The sequence below is a fragment of the Eumetopias jubatus genome, unplaced genomic scaffold, assembly GCF_037043125.1.
Source record: "Eumetopias jubatus isolate StellerSeaLion01/CBP00866 unplaced genomic scaffold, mEumJub1_p1.0 scaffold_16, whole genome shotgun sequence".
NCBI lineage: Eukaryota > Metazoa > Chordata > Mammalia > Carnivora > Otariidae > Eumetopias > Eumetopias jubatus.
The window spans coordinates 79,434,858-79,455,944 of NW_028274822.1; the positions used below are offsets into that span (position 1 = coordinate 79,434,858).

General features: G+C 40.9%; 1 protein-coding gene across 5 annotated transcripts in view; it reads left to right on the plus strand.

Annotated features, from left to right (window-relative positions):
• TAOK3 (TAO kinase 3) overlaps positions 1-20,287 on the plus strand; it is a 190,983-nt gene extending 170,696 nt beyond the window's left edge. For all 5 annotated transcript variants that reach the window (XM_028116426.2, XM_028116430.2, XM_088019551.1 and 2 more), the window contains exons 17-21: positions 1,846-2,049; positions 9,980-10,219; positions 11,688-11,900; positions 17,705-17,887; positions 18,938-20,287. In XM_028116426.2, the coding sequence (XP_027972227.1) occupies positions 1,846-2,049; positions 9,980-10,219; positions 11,688-11,900; positions 17,705-17,887; positions 18,938-19,099 (1,002 nt within the window). In that variant the 3' untranslated portion in view covers positions 19,100-20,287. The remainder of the gene's footprint in view (positions 1-1,845; positions 2,050-9,979; positions 10,220-11,687; positions 11,901-17,704; positions 17,888-18,937) is intronic.
• Positions 20,288-21,087: the final 800 nt, after the last annotated feature.

The window sequence follows — 21,087 nt, forward strand, 5'->3', positions numbered from 1 at the left end:
TAACACCAAGGTATTTGGAGATTGCATGAACTCAACCTGTAGAAGATTCTCTCACAGAACAGCATTCGAGAATACCCACTCAGTCCTCAGGCATTTTTGGTACTCAGATTTATGAGTGCAGGAAACCACAGGCCTAAACTTATAAGTCTCTCAACATGCTCATGAGGAAAAACAAGCCTAAACTCAGTTTGAGATAGCCTCAGTAAGCCTTTCTATGCAAAGCTACTACTACTCCTTATGAAGTAAAGCTTAGTTCTGACTATTTAAGGTGGCATGTATATTTAGATATTGATATATTTAAAGGTATTGCCCTTGGGGTAACAAAACAATCTCCATTATCCCCACTTTTTGATAGACAACAGGGATGTGGGCAGAACAGGATGATGGATGGTCCAGAAATAATTTATTCTTGATTTTGGGATGAGTTCATATGGTCACATTTGAACTTGGGTATGCAACGTAGTGGTTAATGCCAAGCCTAGTAGTGAAGTCATGGCATTAAGAAATGAGTCACCCAGCCTTCCTGTTGTGATCCCAGCTTACTCCATGCTCGAAACAGCTTTCTCTCTTGTTGATTCTGATATTTCACTTAAGACTTCACTGGAACAGGAAAGCTGAAAGTTGATTTACAAGGACTTCTTGGCTAAGTGCAAAAATAATCTAAATAGTGGGTGATGTCCACATCACAAAACATTAAGTAAAATAGGTGTTAGAATTTAAAGGAGATTTTCACTGAGTAGTTAACCAAATATTATAGGTCAAGCTTGTCAGTATGAACAAAAAAGAGTGCACTGTACTTTCTCTAAAAAGGGTCTTATTTTCTCCATAAAGTAACATCATCTTAAGTGTTCTGAGTCTCTGCTTTCTTTTCTTTACCCATATAGTCTGGAATAATTATGAATTTTGTCCTTTTGGAAATAGAGGTGGTTCATTTACCCTCTAATAGCAAATAAAGAATTGTTTCCTGATATTCTAACTAGTGCCATTTGCAGAGTTACCGCCTGTCTGTGAAATCTGTCCACTTCTCGCGGTCTTGTCTCCTTCACTCTGTTTTCCACGAAGCAACAAGAGTCATCTTTTTGAGATGCATCTCATTGTGTCACCCCCACATGTATATAATCCTTGTCTCCTGTGCTACAGATCAATGTCCTTAACTTGGCCTGTAAGGCCTCTGATGGTCCTGCCTCATCTCATGTCACACTGCACCACCCCCCTGGCCTGCTCTCTGTTCATCGATCGCACCATGTTTCAATTAACCCACCTGAAGGGTTTAACACACTCTTGTTTCCTCTACCCAGAGTATTCTCCCCTCCCCTTTCTCACTGGTTAGCTCCTACGGGTTTTTCCAATTTCAGCTTAGTTGTTACCAAGATCAAATATGTTCTTTTAAACCTCCTTGTGGAACCAAGTACTTCACCTTCTCAGAAGCTATAACAGTAATTTTCAGTTTGTTTCTGCGGTTCTTTGATTAATTATTGCTTCTAGGCTGTGAAACCCCATGATGGTGGTTATCACATTCTTTTGCTGACCATTGTATCCTTGTGCCTTGCACAGTACCTGTCACGTGATGAGAACTCAGTAAGTGTGTGTTGATTGAATGAGTGAACCAATTTTTCTAAGGGGGAGAAGCCAGAGACATGGAAACTAACAAGCCTTCCTATCACTACTCAGTCAATCAATAAACAAAAGTTGCGGGGGAGGGATATGCAGCACCAAGTCTTTGTCTTTACATTCTCAGTTGCTCTCCAAATAATTTAATCTACCATTGCAATAAACTATTAGTTTATTACTTGATGACACCAGCATGTTGTTTTTTGTTTTTTGTTTTGTTCTGGTTTCGTGAAGGAGATGAATGAGGACCATAGCACACCCAAGAAAGAAAAGCAAGAGCGGATATCCAAGCATAAAGAGAACTTGCAGCACACACAGGCTGAAGAGGAAGCCCACCTTCTCACCCAGCAGAGACTGTACTACGACAAAAACTGTCGTTTCTTCAAGCGGAAAATAATGATCAAGCGGCACGAGGTGGAGCAGCAGAACATTCGGGAGGTATTTATTTGGTTCATAACTATCATCACTGACTTACGGGACAAGAAGCTTTGTGAGGATCATGACTGTTCTGTCCATTCTTATATCCTTAACCTTTATGGTCTTTAATGCAGCGCCTGACACAAAGTAGGTGTACAAATGTAGCCAAGAAACGAATTTACCACTGAGAAGAAAGAGAAAGCCCATTTACAGAATAAGGAATCAACATTTTCCAAATAAATGTAATAGACTTTTATTGAGCACCTATTATAAGCCTTATTATGCAGTTGAGAATCAAAAGATGTAGAATAGAGAATTTCTGCTGTCAGCCTACTTGGCGGACACTTGGGGTTTTGTGGCTCCATATGAAACATTAAGTAATAAAGTGATGCTCCACAATTAAGTCATTCAGTCGTCCAGTGCCCCCTTAGTGCCAGGCACTGTGCTGGAGATATGAGGGCTAGGGAGGGGCTATCCTTCCTGCCTTCAAACGGCCCTAAGTCTAAGAGGAAAAACAGACATGTAACGGACTAGTTACAGTGTAACATCAGGTACCATAGATATATAAATAAAGTGTCTTGGGCATATAGTAGTGAAAGGGCTTGGAGGACTCAGCGACTAATGAGAAGTTGAGTGTTTGGGGTATACAAAGTGGAATATCAGGAAAAGGGTAATTAGAAACAGAATGCGGAGGACCTTTTTTGTTAAGGCATATTATTTCAATTTTAGCCTGAAGGCAATTGCAATGGCTATAGGAGGTTTTTAAGCAGGGGATCGAAAAGAGTTTTCTTTGAAAGAAGTAGTGGATCAGTGTGAAGGGAGCCTACAGCATTAAGAAGCTAAGTACAGTGAGGTCAGCTAGGACATTCTTTCTCTAGTTCAACCTGGAAGAGGCAATGGGGAGAGATTAGATCTGAAGCAGAACTGACAGTAATTCCAACCAAATGACCTCAGAATTTCAGATGAGAGAGGAGTTCAAAATGACTTTAAAGTTTCTAATTTGGGAAATTGGATGAATAAGACATTCACTGAGATGAGGAGCACAGAATGTGACTCAGTTGCAGATACAAAGTTCAGTAGGAAAACATTGTGACCTGGAGTAATCAGAGAAACCCTCATAAATGAACTAGCACATTGGTAAAAATATCAAAGTTTGCAAAAAGCCCAGTGTTAGCCTGAACGAGGGAAACAAGCACTAAAGACACATTTAATGGGAATGTGCATGGTACATTATAAGCTCTTTGGAGAGCAGTATTCAACTCGTAAGGAGAAGGAATGAAGAAAACTAAAATTTTCAAACACATGTAATGAGCCAGGCTCAGGCCCTTTATCTGTGTTGTCTTATCTCATTGGAAGAGGGAGAAACTGCTGAACATTTATTTTTGAGCCAGGCAATAAGTGATATAGCTAAAATTTTACTTTAGATTAGCCCTGTTTGGTTGGTGGTGATGCATAGATTGATTCAAGCATGCATTCTCAGTGGGGGCGATAGTGCCCCTAGGGGAGTGAAAATGGGTTCTTTCAGGGGAGGGGTCTTAGATACTACAAAGACTTAGGCCCCCTCAAGGGCCACAGTACATAAACGGATATACAGTGTATCTGTGGTATTCACATTTCATGGATGCGGTTGATCAGGGGAGGGGGAAGTCTAGAAAGGCTCCTGAGGTAAGTAAGTAAATAAATAAATAAATAAATAAATAAATAAATAAAGATAATGGGGGAAAAAAGAGAAAAAGGTTGAGAAACATTGGTTTAGGGGGAAGAAACTAGAAGCAAAGTAATTGGGTGGTAGGAAATAGGGTATAGACAAAGATGGTGGTGACAGCTGTCAGAGGTAAATTGGAAACATATTTTGAATATGAAATAAACAGGACTTGGCATACCATAGAATATGAGAGAAAAGATGAGGGTAGAATCAAAGTTAATTCTGGTGTTCAAGACTTAGTTACATGTAGATTTGGGCAGAAACAGAAGCTTAGAGGTGTCGGTAAGAAACGGATTAATTCTGTACTAGACTGTTGCCGTTTGTTAGAAGACAAAAAAGTCCAAATGAAGAAGTCCAAAAGCCATTTGGATATAAGATATTTGGGATTGTTTTCATCTGGCAATTATTATTGTTATTCTGATAGCACATTTTTGGAAGAAGTCTAAGGCTAAGGGAACACTTATGCCTATAAAAACTGTATAAAACAATTATTCCCCAAAAGTGATAGAAACTATATTTTTTACTTCATTAGTGTCAGGTTCTAACCAACACTTATATGGGTATTTTCCTGAAGAGTCTAAGTGTTTCGTTTTTATTATGAGAACATTAAAGACAAACACAGAAAAATATATAGTTGAGTAGTGAAAGTTCTTGATAATCCCATTCCACCCAGTCTCTACCCTGACTACCATTAATTTGGCATCCAGATTTCCAGATTTCCTTTTCCTTCTATATATGTATACATACATTCAGTTTATATGTAACTTTAACTTTACAAAAATCAGATTACATTGGTATCAGTGGGTTTATTTGATTTGCAAGCCATCAGAACAAACACTGGCTGCCCAAGAATGGAAAGGAGTTTATTGGAAGGATAGGAATAGATGACAGAACTGAAGAACCAAGCTGGAGAAGATGAAGACCCAAAGTGGAAAAGCAAATTCTGTGACCTAGAGAGCAAGAGCTAATGGACATTCCTCAGCATTGCCATTCGGATGTATTTCCTCCCACCACATTTAATCTTTGTATCATTTCTGCTTGAGATTCAAATTCCTAGGGGAAGGAGACCTTTATTGGGCAATGTGCTTGCTCCCTTACTCAATACTCTCTGATTACAGATAGGGTGGAGGAGTTTCTCAAGCAAAAAGAGGAGCCTGTTCACAAAAGAAGGGGAAATGGATACTGAACCTACAAAAATGTCCATTATACTGTTTCGTAACTCTTCTCTTTTTCTCATTCACCATCCAGGACAGACAGCTCTGTCTGATTCTTTTTAACCATTAACAGTGAATTTTGCGTGTGTGGCTATAAAATTATTTATTTAATGAAGTATTTCTCAGTGGATATTTTGTTGATGTTTTACAGTATTACTAACAGTGCCACAGAGAACATCTTTGTACGCAGATCTTTTTACACAGATACAGATATTTTGAGGATATATGCTCAGAAGTAGAATTTTTGGGTCACAGTGTATACATGTAAATTTTTAATAGATATTGCCAAATTGCCCTCTAGGGATTTATACTCTCACCAACAAAGAGCACCTGTTTTTCTGTGTCTTTGCCAAAAGTGAGTATGAGCAATCCTTTTAGTTAATGAAAACATTGAGAAGGCTCACCATAGACTGGGTTGAGCCTCTTCCTCTATCATCACTGCACACAGATGCTGGCTATTTTCTAACCAGTTATGAAACCAAGAACTGAAACGAAGTGTAAAATGTCATAGGCTAACAACATCACCATTTAAAAGTTTGAGTTCTAGTTCTTATTCAGCCTCATTGGGCATGAGGACAATGTTTTACTTGAACGGGATCAACTGCTTTTAAAGTCAGTAGCACTTGGGTTGTGGTTGGGAAGGGTTGATCACAGGACACACCCTGGATTCACATCTTCCTTGGGAGGTAGAGTCCTATAAAGTATAGTCATGTGTTCAGGGTCTGCGCGTATGACAAGTACATAGGTTTTGACACTAAGCTGCCTCTCAGCTTTGGGGAGGTGTGCACAGTGTGTGATGTGAGCTGAGGGAAAGGGAGCCCACATGGCCGTCATCTTCTGCTGCCTCCAGGGCATATAGATGTGGAGTGCACTGGTGAGCAAAATCACCTATAGCGTTACATGCACTTTTGTTTTTGCTCAGCTCGTTTTTTTTGTGTTTTTTTTTTAAGATTTTATTTATTTATTTGAGAGAGAGAGCACGAGAGGGGGGAGGGTCAGAGGGAGAAGCAGACTCCCGCCGAGCAGGGAGCCCAATATGGGACTTGATCCCAGGACTCCAGGATCATGACCTGAGCCGAAGGCAGTCACCCAACCAACTGAGCCACCCAGGCGCTCTTTGCTCAGCTTGTTTTATGAATTGGTATAAGCTGAAGGTGTGCGTGAAGGTGCACTGCACATTGTGCCCACAGTTTGTACAGATGGAGCAGCACTGCGCTGTATCTCACCAAAGCAGAGGGATTCTTCAGCATATTGTGTTACAGGCTGAAAAAAGACATAAAACAGGAAGATATAAACCATTCGTTGGGACATCTTTCAATGGAAACTGTTGAAAACTCCCAAACCTGAGTTTTAGACTCAGTTCTGCTTTACAGAAGTTGTATGATCTTAGGTTAGTCTCTCAATTCCCAAACATCTGACTATCCTATGGAAAAGGGTTGTAAGTCCTTGCAATGTGACTACCTCCATAGGGCTGCAAGTGGGACTGAGGGAGATAATAAGAAATCACTTTTAAAAACTGAAAGCAGGGGCGCCTGGGTGGCTCAGTCAGCTAAGCATCTGCCTTTGGCTCAGGTCATGATCCCACGGTCCTGGGATTGAGTCCCTCATCAGGCTCCTTGCTCAGTGGGGAGCCTGCTTCTCTCTCTCCCTCTGCTGTGCCCCCTGCTTGTGTGCTCGCTCGCTCTCTCTGCCCCTGTCAAATAAATAAATAAAATCTTTAAAAAAATAAAAATGAATAAAAACTGAAAGCACATTACACATATTTATGTAGGCACAGCAATAGGCTCATAGGGAGTCTAACAGTAATAAAAATATAGGCAGCTTATCAACTTAACCACAGCAACTGAGATGTGTGAATTAAAGGTAAAGGGAACAACTTACAATTGTAACAGAAAAACAATTTCATTATCCTGTTTCTCTCACTTTTTTAATCATTTATGAAAAACTAGATTCAAGATATTATATGCCAGATGTTCACTTCTGAATACAGAAGAATAATAATGATATGTTGATATGTTATGAAGCATTGTCTCCTGGCCTTTCACCTCATCTTCACAAGAATGGTAGTCCATGGTGTAGGTACTGTTATCCTCACTTTACACCTGAGAAAACTAAAATGTATGTTAAAAGATTTGTCCAACATCATACACGATTGACTCACACCCTGAATATTTTTCTATTGATTCTCAAACTTTAGTAGGTATCAGAATTAGCTGGGTGGCATATTATTACGACCAATCACTTGTAGCCAGGTAATTCTGACGCAGGTGTTCTGTGGACGGCACCCTGAAGCATCCCATTAAACATAAAGGAAAGTATTTGACTTCTTTTGAGAGTGTTGTTTGCTTTGTGTCTTTTATTTTTTCCTCATAAGTTTCAGGGCTCTGGGCAGCCCAGACTAATTTTGGACTTCTTAGTTTAGGAAAATGTGTAATGAATAAATGCCCAATATTGGGAGACCTGGTACTCAAAGGTTAAAAATGATACAGTAATCTAGAAATAGGCCCTTTACCCATTTAAAAGCTTTCCATTAGGGCTTTTCTCTTGGTCATTGGTCTAGAATGGCTTTAGTCTCTGAGAAGGCCTCACCATCCTTTGGTGCCACCTAGGGGTCAGTTAGTGCCTTTTAAAAGAAGACATTAGACGGTCAAGGTAGAGGAAAAGTAAAACAAGGGAAAGCAAAATGCAAGAGAGGGTGGGGGGTAAGGTGCTCTAGGAGATGATCTTGTCTCCTTAAATCTAAATTGCATATATACTTTGGATATTTCCCCACTAGAAGGGGCGCCTGGGTGGCTCAGTCGTTAAGCGTCTGCCTTCAGCTCAGGTCATGATCCCAGGGTCCTGGGATAGAGCCCCACATCGGGCTCCCTGCCCAGCGGGGAGCCTGCTTCTTCCTCTCTAGCTCCCCCTGCTTGTGTTCCCTCTCTGTCAAATAAATAAAATTTTAAAAAAAGAAAAAGAAAATAAGCTCTGTGAGGGGATGTACTTGTTCATGGCTCTATCCCTAGTGCCTACAACAGTGCCTGACACATAGAAAGTGTGCAACAGCATTTGTTGAATGAATGAATGAATGGTTAGTGACTTGCTTCAGTAACAGATGCTGTGCTGTTTAAAGGACTTCTCTTCAAATGGATAGAAGGCCCAAGTATGCAAGGTATTCTCAACAACACCAATATACAAATGTTACTGATATTTCTCCAAAAGTAAATGACTTGCGTTTTTTCCCGTCATGGATGTCATCAGAGAAGAGAGTCCTCTTATTCTCACTGAAAGTCCACTCACAAACTTTCTTCTTTCCTTGACCCTCTGTTGTTGTTGTTGTTGTTTAAGATTTTATTAACTTATTTGAGAGAGAGAGAACAGGAGCTGGGGATAGAGGCAGAGGCAGAGGGAGAAGCAGACTCCTTACTGAGCAGGGAGCCCAAAGTGGGGCTCCATCCCAGTACCCTGAGATCAAGACCTGAGCCAAAAGCACATGCTTAACAGACTGAGCCACCCTGGTGCCCTTTTCCTTGACTTCTTAATTAGTGGTAATACCACCATTTTCAGAAATCTTACGGCATAAATTTTTACCTCTTTTATAGCACTTATCACTTTCAACCTTGTTCTTTTTTTAAATTTACACGTATAACTTATTTCCTTGTGCTAATTAAGGTTCTTTTGTTTACATGTTACAGAAATTTATCTGAGCTAGTTTAAGCCAAAACCAGGGAATTTATTACAGAAATAGAGGAATGTTTCACAAACCCCAATAGCAGTAATACAGCTAGACCTACAGGAGAGCTTCGAACCAGTTTTGAACGTGGGCATCAGCATATTCCCTGCATGTCTGTCTTCTCCCTTTTTCATTCTTGTTCTGAAGCCCAGCTTTCTCTAATCCCCAGCCCGCCCATGTAGTAGTGGATGGCTACCACATATGTAGTTTTTATATGCCCTCAGTTCCAGCCTCACAGAGAGATTAACTGTCTCTGAATCCCAATTCCAAATTCCGAGGAGAGAAAATAGATTGATTCAGTCAGCTGTGAGCTGAGCATATTAGTACTTCAATAAATGTCTAGTACAATTCCCTATCAGAGTGTTAGCAAGTTGAGAACAGAATCATGGCTGAGTAAACATTTTTATGTACCCAGAGCACATGGTTCAGAAATTGGATATGGTGCGATTTAGGAAATATTCTTGAACTGGCCAGTGAAAAAATTTCACCCAACTACCTCTATGTTTTTTTCTAGTTTTCTTTCTTTTCCCCTTAAAGAAAGACAGACATGAGTAGAACTGGAAAGAACAGAATGATTCAATCTAGAAATGATCAAACAGACTAATGGGAAAAAATGAAAGGGGAGAGATCTCATTTGCTTTTTTCTAGCCTGCCCTTACTCTGAGATTTTAAAAAGCAGATAATTGGCCTTCTTCTAATACATGCAAAAACAGGGTTTTTCCCAGAAAACCAAAAACATTGCAGACATTGCCAGTTTAAGTCAATGATTTTCAACCCTGACTACATGTTATATTCACCTGAAGAACTCTTAAAAGCAGTGATGTCATCCCTCTCCCCCTCCCCCCCCCCCACCCCGGGACAGTTATCAGAACTTCAGGTTGTAGGATTCAGGTATCTTGTGTTTGAAAAGGGTCCTCACATGAGGCCCATACTGAAAACCCCTGGCTGAACTGAAGAAACATTTATTTACACCTGTGCATAAGGCCTCACCTAAGTAGGGTTCACAGCAGCTCTATGAGGCAAGAAGGGGTCAGGTAGAATTAATCCCATTTTACAGATAGTGTAGTTGTGATGGCTGCAAAATCCCATTTTACAAATAGTGTACTTGCCCATCTTGTAAGGGACGGACCCACAAACAGAACCTAAACTTCCAGGGATTGTTAATCTGATCTCATTAAGTCATGCTGCCAAGCACTAATGGATTTAATTAAGAGACAGTTAGTAGTGCCATTCCTTGCCATCTTTCACTTAGTTGTGCATTCCTTCCAGTTCACCTCCAGTCATCTCCCTCCATTTGTCTTTTGTTCCTGAATGCAGGAACTAAATAAAAAGAGGACCCAGAAGGAGATGGAGCATGCCATGCTAATCCGGCACGATGAGTCCACCCGAGAGCTAGAGTACAGGCAGCTGCACACATTACAGAAGCTACGCATGGATCTGATCCGTCTACAGCACCAGACTGAACTGGAAAACCAGCTGGAGTACAATAAGAGGCGAGAAAGGGAACTGCACAGAAAGCATGTCATGGAACTTCGGCAACAGCCAAAAAACTTAAAGGTAAGAGGAAATTGAAGTGTTCCCCAGTTGGTGCTCCAGGATACAGTTAGACCAGATCGGTAGTTCCTGCATTTGGATGATTGTCAGATTCACCTGGGCAGCTCTTCAAAATTACAAGTTCCTAGGCCTCGCACCTATTGAATCAGAATCTCCAGAAGTGAAGCACAAGAGTCTATATATAACAAACTCCTGAACAGATGTTACTTTGGAAAAACCATTGTACGGGATGACCTCCATTTTTGTATCCATCATGCAGTTTCTCTGACCCCTTCATGACCTGCCCTCTTTTAAAATTGTAAATTATGGACAAACAGCAGCCCATAGTTCTAATCCCAGGAAATGAGAAAGTTACCTAGCAGGTATATGGCAGATAAATTTCATCTGTTGTACCAGATTATTGGTAGTAACTACTTTGAGTGTTGCTATATTGAGAAAGACTATAAGACATCCAAGCTTAGTAGGAAAGAGTATGATTTATTAGTGACATCTGTCATGGGCATGGGAATTGGGAGTGAATCTACATGTGCCAGACATTTATTATTCCTGCACTAGAGACTGGGAATTCCTTTGGCCCTCACTGTCTCTAGATAATTTTAGCTGACTGCTAATTCACAAGCTCTATGGACTAAGCCATTGCTGTATGTCAAGGGGGGGGCGTTGTCCTTGTTGACACTGATAGGAGGCCAACCTCAAATACACTGGCCATGTTCCTGTCTAGCCATATCCTAACCTGTCTAATTAGTGACCTCTGTCATCACAACTCCAAGCATTTGTGAAATGCACATGTGACTGTGAGGCAACCTGATGAGTGCCTTTTGGACTTAAATAATACAGCCTACCTCCTCCTTGCCAGAATGCATATTTGATATTGCTACATGAAAGTATAACCTCTTCATGGGGGAAGAAATCTAAAATCACTTTTCCCTTTCCACTTATGCTGAAATCCAATGGAAATGGGTTATGATGTGAGGTATTATCCAGATATTATCCTTTGTTGATTTGTCAAGGAAACACAGAGCTGTGAGAGCCACCTTATACGTTGCCATCCCCTTTCTCACTTGGAAACACGGATGGGGGAGGGAAATGACCAAAAAAATGGGGGGAAAAAACTACAAGAAGTAGAAGACACTGAAGATTTTTACTAGGAAGCCATTAAAATAATGAATAACCTTTAACAAACTAAGCTTCATAATATTCTACAATCTGCTTAGAGTTGTGATCCTCTTGTAATTTTTCATTTTTTAAAATCCATTGGTAAAGTCAAAATTACTTCTTTTCATTTAATATAAGGCCAAAAGTATTGGTAGTTAACTCTTGTCTGTATTATTTTCATTATTACTGACTAGTATTGTGGGTCACTGCACCAAAAAACAACTGGTCCCAGTACCTGTATTGTACTATTAGAATGGAAGGCTTTCTGTATTTACTAATGTGTCTTTATTTACCTTTTGTCACTTTTTCTACACAGGCCATGGAAATGCAAATTAAAAAACAGTTTCAGGACACTTGCAAAGTACAGACCAAACAGTATAAAGCACTCAAGAATCACCAGTTGGAAGTTACTCCAAAGAATGAGCACAAAACAATCTTAAAGACACTGAAAGATGAGCAGACAAGAAAACTTGCCATTTTGGCAGAGCAGTATGAACAGAGTATAAATGAAATGATGGCCTCTCAAGCGGTAAGTGGTTAGGTTTGGTGCCACAGCTTCAAGAGCTTTGGGAATCAAGAAAATTCAAGATCAAGCCTTTTGTTCCCAAGATGATTCTTGCACAAATTTAGGATATTGGTGTTTTTCTGCCCAAAGAACTGAGGAAGTGACGACGCTGAATAAAGCCAAGCCAATGTGGATACTTGCTGGAGTATGTCTTATAAGATGGAACTCAAGGAGTAACATGCTCAATCAGACCCGTGGCACATAGGGACTTTGAGGGCAAGATATGATAGATACAGCATATAATATCATGTTTTCGTTCATCAAAGATGGCGCAACTGATGTCAGACACAAATGAATAAGACACACAGACACATTCATTCAATAAACTTTTACTAAGCATCTGTGTTCAGCACTCTGCTGGGCTCAGAGATAGAGTAATAAGCTAGAGAGACAACGGTCGATCCCCATCTTCACACTTTTTGTTAGTCAAGCAAGGAAGTCAGAGAACTAGGCAATAAAAAAAGCATAATAAATGCTTTGAAGTGGGAGGTGGGGGGGGGCGCTATGGGAGGGTAAGTGAGAACATCTAATCTGGTCTAGGGAAAGCTTCCCAGCAAGAGCCGAGAAGCTTGAAGGAATGTACTGAAGTAAACAGCCTCCATGGGCAAAAGTCCAAAATATGTAAAGTGTGCATTTGGGGCCTAAGAAAACTTTGGTGTGAGTCCAAAGTTCAAGGAGGATTTTTGGGAGCCCAAAATGGAGAGGTCATAAAGGTCTTGGTAACCCAGGGATGGGAGCTTACCTGGGATTCAGTGAAGCTTTCACAAGGAGATGAGTCCTAAGGAGTAATAGTTTGTCAAACAGGCAGAAGACGAAAAAGTTATTTTTCCCAGCTGAGGACAGAGGAAAGGCAAAGACACAAGGTCTGAAAGAGGACCGTGCATTTGAGGAATGAGTGGTTGATATGACAGGAGTATAAAGGGAAGCAGGTGGATAGTTGGGATCAGACCCTCAAAAGTCAGGAGTTTGCACATCATTCTGTAAACCATAGGGAGCTGCTGAAGCCTATTTTAAAAAGGAAAGTGACAAGATTGGATTTGTGGTCTAGAAAGATGCTAGCAGTAATGTGGCAACTGTAGGTAGAGACCTGTTAGGAAACTATTATAGCCCAGGAAAAAAAAATAATGGAACTCTAAACTGAGAACATGCTCCTGGAGATGGTGAGGAGGGAGAAGGATTTGAGAAATATTTAGGACTTAGAAGAGATAGAGCTCAGTGACCAATCTGGGAGGTAGGTTTGATAACAGTGGAATGGGTCATCATTTTATCAAGATAAAAAAAAATTGAAGGAGGGATGAGTTTGGATGCCTGGCAGATAATTGACTAAGTTTTAGACCTGATACCTGAGCTATGTGGGTATCCAGGTAGAGAGGTTAGAGAGGTACAGAGATGGAAGTCTATAGTTCAAGAGAGTGTTAGGACACAAGACAAATAGCTAGACATCCATGTTAGATGGGGGAAGTTGTAGCTGTTGGGAATGCCTGAGACCGTCTAGGGACAGGAGATTTTATTAGGAAGGGGACTAAGGACAGAGCTGTGGACACCTCCATTTGAGGGTGGAGGAGAAGCAGACCAAAGGAGATGAATAATTAATGCGGAAGGGGAATTGGAGGGAGCGTGTCACAGATGCCAGAACAGAAGCTTCTAGCTGATCATTTCAAATGTGGCAGAGAGACCAATTGGACCTCGCACTGGGTTTGTCCAATGACTGTCACAGACAATCAGTGGACTGGTCAGAGTGGAAGACATTGTAGTACATACTACTAAAGTGAGGTAGAAAGTGTACACGAGCTTCCTTTTCCCAGCTGCTCATCAGCGAAGGAAAGGAGAAAGAACTGTAGCTAGAGGAAGACAGTTGAAGGAGGACTTCTGTTTTTTGAGAAAGGCTTAAACATGTTCTTAAACATGAGGTTGAGGGTAGGAATCCATGTATTCATTCAATCATTCATTCATCCATCCATCCATCCATCCAGTATTTATTGAGTGCCCTACTGTGCCCCAGGCACCCTGGGATACTGTGGTGAATAAGACAGTCATCGATCATGTCTTCATGGAATTTATGGAAAAGTAAGGAAAGGCACTGAAAAAGTCTGCTCCATGTAATGGCCGAGCAAGTACAGCGTGCCAACAGAGTGTATCCAGGAGAGTCAGCTGGTGTGGAGAGTCGGGAAAGGCCTCTCAGAAACAATGAGTATTTAAGCTGAGGTGTAGGGAGCACATTCTAGGCAAAGGAACTGCATTGGTAAAGACAGGAAATAGTGGCACTTCTGACGAACTCAGAGTCCATTATGTTTGGAATGTAGAGAACGAGACAGAGACCAAATGAGAATAAGACCAGAGGGTTAAACAGGGACCAGGTCATGGAGGGGCTTGTAAGCTTTCTTAAGGATTTTGCTCTTGAATCCTAAAAGCAATGGGAGGCCATTGAACATCATTAAGTGCAGGGGGGCGGGGGGGCACCGACATCAGATTTGCATTTTGTGAATGACCACTCCAGTGACAGGTGGAGAGTGGCCTGGGAGATGGTCAGATGGATCTCAGGAGATCATATATAAAGTTGCTGCTTTTACCTGGGCAGGAGCAAGTGGTGGCTAGACCAGAAGGGGGCAGATGGGATGAAGGAGAAAGTCATGAAATTTGAGAGATCGGCAGGAGGTGGAAGTGAAAGCATTTAGTTACAGAGTAAACGTCGAGCATGAGGGGTTAAGGTTGACTCTAGTGTGAACAAAACGGTAGATGATGGTGCCCCTTACCTATACAGTAAAGAAGGAAGTGGAGCAGCCTGAGGAAGAGAGCAGGGAATGATGATAAGCTAATAGTCATGCTGAGCTTGAGGGGCCTGGGCACCATCCAGGTGAAAATGTCTTTAGGAGACTGGGTAAGCTGGCCTGGGCCTCAGCAGAGAAGTCTGAAATAGGGGTGAAGAGGTGGGAATCATCCATATATAGAGGATCATTTCAGGAAGAAGGGAGGGAGTAGCTGGAAAAGAGAGGAGGGAGGGAAAAACCAAGAGCCTATGGTATCTCAGAAGACTAGAGAAAGATTTCAAGAAGGAAAGGGCAATCCACAGTATTAAACGCTGCTGGGAGTTGGATAAAAGACCCCTTGCCACGTAAGTAAGGGGTAGGATGAAAAAGGAGTGCAGGGAGAGGTTAAGGGTAAGGAGAGGGGAGAGGGTTGGTAGGGACACAAAGTCTGATAGGATTTTTGTCTTGTTCACCTTTGTGTCATCAGCATCTGCAACAGTTCCTGGTACACAGCAAATGCTCAATAAATGCCTGTTCTATAAGAGGGACAGAATGGGATCAGGAATATAGGTTCAGGATTGCCCTTGAATAAAAGGAGAGAAATACCCTTTCTCCTGGGGCAGGGAGGAGATAAAAGTACGTATGATAAATGCCACTATAAATGACGCTTTCCATGTGCCAGCCACTGTTTTGGTTATGTTTTAAGTGTTATTTCATTCTTGTGCAACCCCTTTGACCTTTGAAGTAGTTACTGTTTTAACCCTAATTTACCTGCAAGGAAATTGAGGTTTATTGAAGTAAAGCCACTTGCTTAGAGCAAGATTTGGCAAACTGTTTCTGTAGAGGGGCAGGTAGTAAATACCGTAGGCTTTGTGGACCACAGGGTCGCTGTCACAACTACTCAACTCTGCTATTGTCAAACAAAAGCAGCTCTAGGTGGTATGTAAATGAATGAGCATGTCTGTGTTCCAATAAAACCTTATTGACAAAAATAGGCAGCAAGCCAAACTTGGCCCTTGGGCCATAATGTGCCAACTCCTGGCTTAGGGGCTCACATAGTGGTAATTAGCTAAGTAGTGATGAAGCTGGGATTTGACCCCATTTCGGGGGGAGCCCATAAGCCTAGCCATACTACATTGTGTGGCTGCCATCACATCCTTTCATGTTAATCCACTTTAGGAAACAGACGTGATATTTACCTACACTTCTATAAAACATTTTAAAGGATTTGATATGTGCATCTTTGGGGTGATGAATACCAGATACTGGAATAACCTGTCTGGATAGGATAGACTGGTACTTTTACAGAGTCAGAGCTATAGTACAAATTCACATAGTTATGGACATTAATAATAGAATGCCAGAAATAAGAGAAGAAAGACGTTTCAATGGACTAAGCTTCCTATAGGATGAGCCTCTCATCCATTTGATCAGGGCTCATAATAACTAACAAAGACAAGTAGAAAAGAACAGACTTTCATTCCCTTTATTGGTAAGGAAACTCCCATGTCAAAAGGGAATTGATAAATCTTATTGGAAGCCAGTAAACCCTTTGGCATTTATCTGTAAGGCTGTTCCTGCTGTGGAGTGACTTTTATCTTGTATCTCTTCTCTCTTCATTTCTCATTGGGAAATGAGAAAAGAGGTATCCTCTTAAGTGGATTTTAGTGAAAGCTGGGTAGGATTAATTACTAGGAAATGCTTTGGAAATATGATCACGTTATCTATTTCATGTTCATATGATCCATTTCTCCAAAAGTACTAAAGAATACACTGTGCAGATAACTTTCTAAAACTATTCTAATATTTCCAGATGTTTCTTAATCAGGATATTGAGATATATTGTTAATTGTCACAAATTGTACAGATTAGGGAAAGCATAAAATGGAGAATAAGTCTCTGTATGGAAATATGTGGATAATCTCAGCATTGACAGAACTGTCTAATTCAAGGATTCTAATCTAGTTCCCAGGTGAAGTGAGGGCCTGATAAATTTAGACAAAACCAAGCCTGGGACAGGAGGATCATCAACCACAAAACATAGTCCCACTAATGGCCCCAAACCTTCAATTATGCTCATTGAAAGGTGGCTGGCTTGGTGCATTCCACATACAGAATCAGTAGTGTGGTATGTAATACAAAGTTCAGGTGCCATTGGGAGAAAGGGAAAGTCTACCAGCCTGCTTTATAATCTGGACTTTACTGCTTCAAACCAGAATATGCCCCTTAAGATCATCCAGGCTATCTTCTGTGGGAAAGAAATTTTGAACCACTTGAGTTTTAGATTGGCTGGCCGGCAGGATAACTTGTATAGCCAACTATAGGGACCAACATTACTTGGCTAGGAGCATAACTGTACTGTGGGATAGTCCCTAAGTGTATGGAGATTGGACTCTTTTTTTTTTTTAGAGCTCAGGATATCTAAATGTGTGGTGGTTTGAGGGTTAAAGATATATAAATATGGAAATGGTTAATCAAACCCAAAATACTGATACAGCTACTGTTTACTGAACACTTGGTATGCATCTAGAACTATGCCTAGGATTTCATATGAATTCTTTCATTTAATCCTCCTACCAATCTTAGTAGGAACTATTACTGTTATTTTCTTGAGAGGAAAAAAAAAATGAGACTTGGAGGGGTAACTTCTCAAGGTGACATACCTGAGTGAATTGTGGAGCTAGATTTCAAGCTCAGGAGTCTGCCTCCAAAACCCACAGGCTTAATCACCGGAGCATGTAGCCTTCCTGACTCCTGCTAGTGTGGTTTTAAGAAAACCAGTTTTTCTTAAGAAAAGAATGTTTTCGTTTTCTTAAGAAAGAATGTTTTAAGAATGTGTTTGTAGAACTTTGTAGCCCATGGGGCAGAACGTACAATTTTTGATTCCTAACTCTGAATGTACCCAGGGCATCTGTTTCTCTGAGGGGACCTGTTTCAGTCCAAACAAGGAAACCTCTTCCAGTAGTCACCAGGTGCTGTAAGCTAGGAATGAATTACAGTGTGTGTCTTTTTTGCCCACAGTTACGGCTAGATGAGGCTCAAGAAGCAGAATGCCAGGCCTTGAGGCTACAGCTCCAGCAGGAAATGGAGCTGCTCAATGCCTACCAGAGCAAAATCAAGATGCAAACAGAGGCACAACATGAACGTGAGCTCCAGAAGCTAGAGCAGAGGGTGTCTCTGCGCAGAGCACATCTTGAGCAGAAGGTATGAGAGTGTTACTCTGGGTCCCATACAGTTGGGTGGAGGATGGACCATGGCCTAGAGAACCGCCATTTATGGAGCCCTGCCTGTGTACCTAAACTAGGCACTGTTCACATATTTTCTGCTTTTATCCTCCTAGTGCCCCTGAGACGTAGGCATAATCTCCATTCCACAGGCAGGATACTAAGGCTCCAAATGGTTAAGTTACTCGCATAAATCTGACCCCACAGTCTAAGCTCTTTCTATTACTCTGCTAGGAAATACTACACCTTCACAGCCAGAAGAATGGCATGGGTGATGGGGCAGCTGATAAGACATTTGTGAAAGGTGCTATGAGCTGGTAGCATGGCTGCTAAATGGTATGAGGAAGCCAGATGCAGATTTGGTTTATATTTTCAGCTATTTCTATACCAAAAGAAATCACCAGCAGGGCTCTTTAAAAAAACTAAAATGAGGAGAGACTGATATTGCCATGCGTAATAAATGTTATCAGAATTGAAATATTCACTGCTTTAAATATTGCTGAAGAATATGAAGTAGAAAAAATTTCATAAAGCATCTCAAAGCTGTTAAGCACTTATTTGCTTAACCAGTTATTTGTACTTTCTTCTGGTACTTCCCTGAGACCAATGTAAGAGACTATTTTCACAGCTCCTGTTCTAGAACTAAATTGCTAATGACCCAGGGGGCATTTGCCTCTCTATGGGAAAGCAGCACAATCTAATTGTGCTTGAGTGTCTTTTAGCTTCTCCTGAGCCATCTCCTGCTGAGACAGGACACTGACCTAGATCAGCCCAGCTGCTTGGTTTGCTAGAATGGTAGTGCCAGCCCTAGGTGGGCCCAAACATTTTTATTCTTGTGAGCAAATTTTAAATATAACGGATGACATACAAGACATTTATCCCAGGGTTCTTCCAGACTTTCCCAGTCTAGTTCACTCTGAGTTCCTGTGTGTGTGTGTGTCAGATGTGTGCACGTACATGACCATGTGTGTTTGTGGGTGCCTGCAGGGAGACCTCTTCCAGTAAGAACTGTTCATTGTGCTTATTTCAGATTGAAGAAGAGCTGGCTGCCCTTCAGAAGGAACGCAGCGAGAGAATAAAGTACCTATTGGAAAGGCAAGAGCGAGAGATTGAAACTTTTGACATGGAGAGCCTCAGAATGGGATTTGGGAATTTGGTTACATTAGATTTTCCTAAGGAGGACTATAGATGAGATTAAATTTTTTTGCCATTTACAAAAAAAAAAGAAAAAAGAAAAAAATTCAGACCCCGCGAAACCACATCCCCCATTTTAACGGGCGTTGCTCTCACTCTCTCTCTTACTCTTACTGACATCGTGTCGGACCAGTGCCTGTTTACTCTTACTCCATCAGGGGCCCTTCCTCCCCCCGTGTCAACTTCCAGTGCTGGCCAAAACCTGGCCGTCTCTTTACTCATAGTACACGTCACAGTATTGATGTGATTCAAAATGTTTCAGTGAAAACCTTGGAGACAGTTTTAACAAAACAATAAACCAACAACAACAACAACAAAAGTGGATGTATATTGCTTTAAGCAATCACTCATTACCACCAATCTGTGAAAGTAAAGCAAAAAAAATAATAATAATAAATGCCAAGGGGGAGAGAGACACAATATCCGCAGCCTTACACCTTAACTAGCTGCTGCATTATTTTATTTTATTTTATTTTTTTGGTATTTATTCATCAGGAATAAAAAAAAACAAAGTTTTATTAAAGATTGAAAATTTGATACATTTTACAGAAACTAATTGTGATGTACATATCAGTGGTGACATATTATTACTTTTTTGGGGATGGGGGGTGGGTGGGGTGAAGAGATCTTGTGATTTTTAAGAACCTGCTGGCAAGAGTTTAACTTGTCTTCAGCATATTCTGATTGTATCATAATCATTTTCTGCTGTTGCAGAGGATGTGAATACACTTAAGGAGCTCACAGAATCCCAGTAGCACAAATTGGGCTTTGGCAAATCGTGTATTTTGTGTATAGAAGGAATTTAAGGAGAGGTATTACTTATTTTCATATTGTATTTTAACTGTTTCTCTGATCAAATTTTTTTACTTCCTCCTATTCCTCCCCACCTCCCTCCTTTTCCAATTCAGTATTTGGAGTTCAACACTGTCTCTCAATCAGATCATCTTGATCTTTTGCTTTATTTCCCTTCCCCTCCCTGAGTCCCATATCTTGGTCATAAATATTGCATTATTCACACTTTCAAACTGTGTATTTTCTTACAATAAAAAATGATGAAAAAAAAAAGGCTTTACTTCTTTTGCATGCACTTTAAAAAAACAAAACAAAACATTTTTCAGGTTCCAAGGAAGAGCATGATAACTGTCAGAGCTTTTAATTATATTTGTAAATAAAAGTGTTCATCACATTGCCTTGCTGTGTTATTGTAGCAAGAAGTTTCCCTTCTAGGTTCACCATATCATAATTCAGAGGGAGACCTGCCCTCCAGAAACCGTCCTGCCAGCCCTGGATATTCCAAGAAGAGCCATCGGAGATTTTCAGGTAAAGCTGTGTCTTCCAAGTTCTTCTACAGGGCTAAAGATAATGTCCCACTGTTTGAAGTGGTCAACTGCACCTGTTTGCCCTTTAGAAAATGGCACATGTGCGTGCACGCGCACACACACACGCATACACACACCCCAATGTGCCAGTCATGGGCACATGCACTGCCAAGAAGTTACACACCCTTACAGAAAAGCAAGCTATTACAGAGAGATTATGGCCAAGTATTTGAAATGGTCCCACTGTAATGGTAGATCCCCCCATATTCTGCTTTTATTAGAATAATTTTATGTGCATAACAATGAGGTAATAAAATATGTAACTTCTAAGATAGGTTTTTGGAGTCAAGACAATTTCAGTAAGATCTCCTAGTTTTAGGGTTCTAAGTCCTGGACATTGAAAATTTATCTTTAGGGCGCCTGGGTGGCTCAGTTGGTTAAGCAACTGCCTTCGGCTCAGGTCATGATCCCAGAGTCCCAGGATCAAGTCCCGCATTAGGCTCCCTGCTCAGCGGGGAGTCTGCTTCTCCCTCTCACCCTCCTCCCTCTCATGCTCTCTGTCTCTCATTCCCTCTCTCAAATAAATAAATGAAATCTTTAAAATTAAAAAAAAAATTTATCTTTAGCATGATGACCTGAAAATCATTCCTATATCTTACAGAATGTT